Source organism: Apodemus sylvaticus, chromosome 11 (genome assembly GCF_947179515.1).
Source record: "Apodemus sylvaticus chromosome 11, mApoSyl1.1, whole genome shotgun sequence".
NCBI classification, from domain to species: Eukaryota; Metazoa; Chordata; class Mammalia; order Rodentia; family Muridae; genus Apodemus; species Apodemus sylvaticus.
The window spans coordinates 14,683,565-14,689,763 of NC_067482.1; the positions used below are offsets into that span (position 1 = coordinate 14,683,565).

General features: G+C 44.1%; 1 protein-coding gene across 1 annotated transcript; it reads left to right on the forward strand.

The window, feature by feature from the left end:
* The first annotated feature begins 2,922 nt into the window (after positions 1 to 2,922).
* Positions 2,923 to 5,612, forward strand: LOC127696288 (PRAME family member 8-like). Its single transcript, XM_052198857.1, has 3 exons — positions 2,923 to 3,209; positions 3,659 to 4,249; positions 5,045 to 5,612. Exons 1-3 carry the CDS (start codon positions 2,923 to 2,925, stop codon positions 5,610 to 5,612), a joined length of 1,446 nt encoding a protein of 481 aa, XP_052054817.1.
* The last annotated feature ends 587 nt before the right edge of the window (positions 5,613 to 6,199 follow it).

The window sequence follows — 6,199 nt, forward strand, 5'->3', positions numbered from 1 at the left end:
TTGGTGTACCAGCAGCAGAGCATGCGTGTAGATGGGGGAGGACTCAAAACTGCAGTGGTTTCTCTCCTTCCACCCGAGGGCCCCATTACTGAACTCAGCACTTACTTGGGCGGCAAGTGCTATTGCTCTTTGGGCCATCTCACTGGACCTTAAGCTCTCTGGAGGATTTTCTTTTAGAATTGTGTTTTGGGTAATTTTTGCTTTGCTTGATTGCTTGTCTGGTTTTGGGTTGTTTGGTTGTTGGGTTATTTGGTTGGTTTTTGAAAGGGATGGTCTGTTTAACATGTCTCCTTCTTCCTGAACTCAGTCTGAACAACATGCTGACCTTGACCTTAGTCCTTCACCTGCTACTACCTCCCTAATGCTAGTTTTAAGGATTGTACCTGCGCCATCTAGTAAACTACACTTTGTTTATGTGTTTCTTTGTTTTGTGGTTTGGGGGCAGGGTTTCATTGTTTAAGAGCCCTAGATGTCCCATAAGCTACTCTGTGGTCCAGTTTGGCCTCAACATCAAAGGTGCCCCTGCCTCTCTTGAGATTTAGGTCTGTGCTACCCTGCTCAGCTCTGGTTTTATTATAAGACAGATCCTCACTCCACAGGCTTTACTGGTTTTTGAATTATTTATTTAGATGAGGGTAGCCTTGAACTCACTGACCCAGTCAACCTTGGACTCCTGAGGGGATGGATTAAAGGTGTGTGCCACAAAACCCAAGATAGAGCTGCTGTTTTAAGATGATTGATTTTATGGGTAGTGGTGCTTGTGTACAAATAGGAATGGATAACCCTCACAGGCCTGTTGCCCTAGGAGGTCAGAATGGGGTTTCAGATTGCCTGGAACTGTAATCACAGATCATTTCTAGCCACCACATAGATGATAGGAATAGAAGATTGATAGGTGCTCACACTTTCTAAAGCAACCCTTCAGCCCACGTCCCACTCTAGATTACATCTCCTTGAGGAAGGCTTTTTGGCTGATCCTAGTTGACTTACTCTCTGCTTCCTTGGGAGCCAAGGGCACCATCTCCCTCACACCCTCCTTTTTCTGTTTGCTTTCGTCCATTTAGGAAGCAGGCTTTGTAGAGATCACACAATACTACGACTTACAATTTCGATGAACATGACCATGAACTGAGCATCCTTTCTCAGGGATGTCCCAGCATCCTTGCTGCATGCCCCATCTTGTCTGCTGCAAAGAGAGTTGTAGGGAGAATTCCTGTATGTGGGGTAGCTCCCGACCATCTGAGTACATGCAGAACCCTGGCTAGTATAGTAATGGGGTCAAGCTATGCTCCGGCACCACCTCTAGAGTGGTTGATGCTGAAATTTATTGACCAAGCATCCACTTCATTCCTTGAGCTTCAATGTATATTCCTGTCTCTGACATAGCAATCCGTTCCAAATCCAGTGAAAAAGAATATCTTCCAATTATGTCGTGTCTCTCATCAAAAACTGATTAAACCCTTACCTGATGCAAACTCTGGTCACATGAATAAAATCAAACAAGAAATAGTTATTCATAACAATAATCCTAGCCATAAGAAGGTTTCTGAGGCTGAAGCATTCCTAGAATTGGACCTCTAAAACAACCTTGGATTCAGAGCATGACATGGTCACTGGTACAACTTGAAAACTGAATAGAACTTATGCAAATGAAGGAATAAATGTACCCACATGGTGTTGTATGGTGTATTAACAAATGGAATGTTTTTTATTTATCCAAGAAACTTTTGGGTGTGTTTGTGTGTGTGAATGACGATGAGTGGGAAATTTGTTATCACAAGTCCTTCTGATTCAATGAGTGAAATGATTACAACTTTGATCTATAATTTAAAGGGTGGAGATTAGACCAGGAAATCCAATTCCGGTTTGGGTTTGAAGGGTGTGGCTACAATAGGGAGGGGCAAGCAGAGATGTATATAAAGGCTTCCATGGAGCCACATATCACAGTCAGAGGCTTGCATCTTGCAAATCTCCCTGATTCGGCTGGGATTTGGCAACATATCTGCATTGCTCAACTGGTATGTAAACCCTTTTTTTTTTCTCCTTGGGTCATGCAGTTTAATATAGAGAAATTCAGACTCCTTAAGAGGAACATGTTGAGGATCTTGGGTTTCATTGCAAATGAAATTTTAGCCTCATCACCAATAATAACCCATGATAGCTTGTGTATATATTCCATTACTTTGCCTGATATAACTGCTTGAGACAAGGATTCTGTATGTTGTTCCAACTCTCTTAGAGCTGGCCATGTGCCTCCAGGTAAGCTCCAAATGAGACAATCTGATGAAAATGCTCCCTCATGTTTCCCCTTCACTGTAATGGTCTTTATTTTTTTGTGAGACCCTGGATTACACTGTAGACCTGTAAGCCAGGTATCTTTGATATCCTTCCACATCATATAGCTGAAATGACACATGTGATTTACTCATGTGTCTTGCCTTAGGTTTTCCATCGCCTCTTTTACACACACGTTTGCTCTGTGGACATATTCTACTTCACAGACACAGGTGAGATTCAATATTGTAGAAATGCACTCAAGTCATTCTGTTTTCTGGGAATTAATCTTGATCCATAACTCATGGATTTACATTGGTATGTTTGTTTCCTCGGTTACTTTTTGTTTGCATAGGTTTGAGATATTTTATTTTGTTTTTGAGAAAGGGTCCTACATAAAATATTTTGATCTGACAATTATGTGAATATTTGCTTGATATAAAGACTTCCACATTATCATTGTGGGAGCCTCTCTTTCCACTACCAGTTTAGGTTGAACAGGCAAATTGATTTCTCTGTTACTGTTAGAGCATTAGCTCAGAAGCTTAGTGGTTGATATAATGTTGAGGAAGTTGTATTAAGTTTGTCTTGAACGTGTATTCCTTTCTGACTTCTTGGCAGGAGTCTTTTGACTCGAGACTTTAGAAGATGAGTATTCAGACCGCAGCCACACTCAAGAAGCTGGCAATTCAGTCTCTGGTGAGAGATGAGGCTTTGGCCATATCCTCTCTGGAGGATCTCCCCTCTGTACTCTTCCCAGCACTGTTCAAGGAGGCTTTCAGTGGCAGACAAACCAAGCTCATAAAGGCAATGTTGGCAGCCTGGCCTTTCCCCTGTCTCCCTGTGGGGGCATTGATGAAGACGCCTAAACTGGAAATGTTGCAAGCTGTGCTAGATGGAATAGACATGCGACTGACTAAAGGGTTTCACCCCAGGTGAGCAAAGGTCAAGTATTATATAAGAGACCATGTGGGCTACACCGTAGAGATTGTGGGGTCATTGCGAATGGCTTCTGATGGGATCACCAGACAGTGATTCAGGAACCTTATAGCTATTGTGTGCTTGGACTAAGGACAGTTATCAGTGGATTAGGGCTTTGATCCAAGCAGCCTCACAGTAGAATGTGCCTATCTATCCCTGCCATTCCTAAAACCATTAATAATGGGACTAGGGAGAAATAATGAGTAACTTAGAGGAAGGAAAGTGGTCAGGGCCACACATGCAGCTCAGAGAAAATTGTGCAGCATGCATGTGTGCACATTGCACTGTTGTTTAAAAAATATACAGCTTGGCAGGCTGAGGGGTATTTCACTATAGAGTCACTTAGTGAACCCTTACTGAGGGTCATCGCGGCTGCTGATACTTGACATGTGTTCACCCTCAGCAGGGGAAAACTTCAGGTTCTGGACCTGAGGAATGTGCACCATGCCTTTTGGAACATATGGGCTGGTACAGAGGACGATAGCTGTTCTTCAGAGCCCTTGGATGAGAAGCCAGTAGTGAAGGCCCTTCCCAGATATGCAGTGAGGAGGCAGCTGAAGGTGGTAGCTGAGTTGTGCCTCAGGCCACGCCTTGATGAAGCACAAGCAGCCTTCTTGAAGTGGGCCCAGCAGAGAAAGGACTCCCTACATTTGTGTTGTGCAAAGATGAAGATCTGGGCTATGCCCATGGACTTTATCAGCAAGATCTTGAATATATTTCATCCAGAGCATATTGAGGAATTGGAACTGAACACTCAGTGGAATTTGTACAAGCTGGCCGAATTTGCTTCCTGCTTTGGGCAGATGAGAAATCTTTGCAAACTCTTCCTGGCACCCCTCTACAAGAACGTCTTCAAGATTGCCAATAGGACAGGAGACAGAGAAGAGCAGTCTATCCAGGAGTTCATATCTGTCTTCTCGAAATTCAATTGTCTCCAGCATCTCTCCATGAGTGGTGTCCATTTCCTCAAAGACCACATGAATCAGGTCCTCAGGTGAGCAAGGATGGAGGACTGGGTCAGCTAGCAGAGCAAATTTTCCTCTTCCATTTTAAAGATTAGTGGTCCAGGATGCCTGTCTGTCAGTCACTGGGAACAAACATTTAGGGGCTCCTTAGAATATGTACATAATGTGTAGTGATTCCAAGTCTTAAATGAGCATGCCTGAAGCAGAGGACAAAAGGGATATAAGGAGTAGGTCAGATATGGTGAGGAGGGCTTGAAATTCTTCTTGGAATCATAGGCAAACAATCCATCAAAAAGGGGACAGGAAGAGTTGAATGTACTTAGATCTTGAGGGACTCAGCAGCAATGTGAGAAGGTGAGCTGTCTGCTTAGATCTGTGGGCACAGCCTTCCCTCTCCCCCTACTACTCCGTGAGTGAAATGCTTGACCCTCAGTAGGGCTGAGTGCATGAGACAAGAGGGAGTGTGGGCATCTGCATGATAGCATGAGTGACTGTGGAGAGGTCAGGGTGCAATGCAGCATTGACTGAGGCCACAGGTCATGTCCTTAGATCCTGTCAGGACTCTCCTGGCATGAAACTTCCTCCTTGGTATCCTGGGTTTTATAGGGTATAATGGTTTTCTGCTTGAGACTATGGCCAGCAGATCTAGTGTGGGTTTGACTTCACTAAGCTGATTCCAAAAGGAAGCATCTCAGATAATATCTTTGATCATTTGCTCACACTCAGCTTGGGGTCCCTGTTCCCTTCTAAGACATTGAAAAGCCCACCCCATGCTCTCCATCACCATTTGCCAGAAGTAACCCTCTGGTCCCCTTCATCTCTAGGCACCTGATGACGCCACTGAGCTCCCTTTCTGTCACTCACTACCAACTTTCACAGTCAGACTTGGATTCCTTCTCCCACTGCCAGAGTGTCTTTCAGCTAAAACATCTGGAAATGAGAGGTGTGGTTCTAACAGATTTGGATCTGATGCCTATGAAATGTCTCCTCCAAAAGGTGGCAGATACTCTAGAAACTCTGGATTTTCAGGGATGTAGGGTGAAGGACTCCCAGCTCATTGCCCTCCTACCTGCCCTCACACATTGCTCTCAGCTCACCAAGATCAACTTCTACAACAATTGCTTCTCCATGCCCATCCTGAAGGACCTTTTGGAGCACACAGTCAACTGGAGCAAGATGAATGTGGAACAATACCCTGCCCCTCTGGAGTGCTATGATAGGTTGGCTCATGTCTCCAGAGTAAGATTTGCCCAACTTTGTCTGCAGCTCCTGGAAACTCTCAGGGCAATAAGGCAGCCCAAGAACATCTCCTTTGCTACAGATAATTGTCCTAAATGTGGTGAGCGCTGTGTCTATGGCCAAGGTGCGAGATTTTGTTTTTGCTGGCACTGAGCATGGATACAGGACTTCCTGATGTGAATAACGGGCAGGACTGGGACACATCTCTCATGCATGGTGGTCAGAGACTGTGACTTCAGACACTTTATACATGCTTGGAAACAAAAGACTGTACAAGAACTGAGATCCTGGAAGCTGAGCTTGGCATGGGAAACAATCTGTTGGACTGTGTGAACAGAGGACTTGTGGAGTCAGGATGACAACTTGGCTGTTTTGAGTGACTTCTGCCAGGACAGATTAAGAGATGCTTTGTAATGGACTTGCCAACTTTTGTTCTGAACTGTAATGTCAAGTCAATAAACAGAACCAGGGTTCTTTTTTTAGATGTCATTCCTGGTGTGTAACTAGCATAAAGTATCTACCTTTAATCATTCTGCAACAAATACCCTCTGGAGAGAGTCAAAATGAACACATGGATGCCAGACATGTAATGATTCAAAATCCTGGGTACATGGATAATGTTATAAGCTAAGGTGATTCACATATGGATCTCTAGGTTAGCATGTGCTAAAGAAGAATTCATAAGAACAACCTACATGTCTCTCACACTTCTTTTTTATTCCTTCCCATCCCTCCTCTCC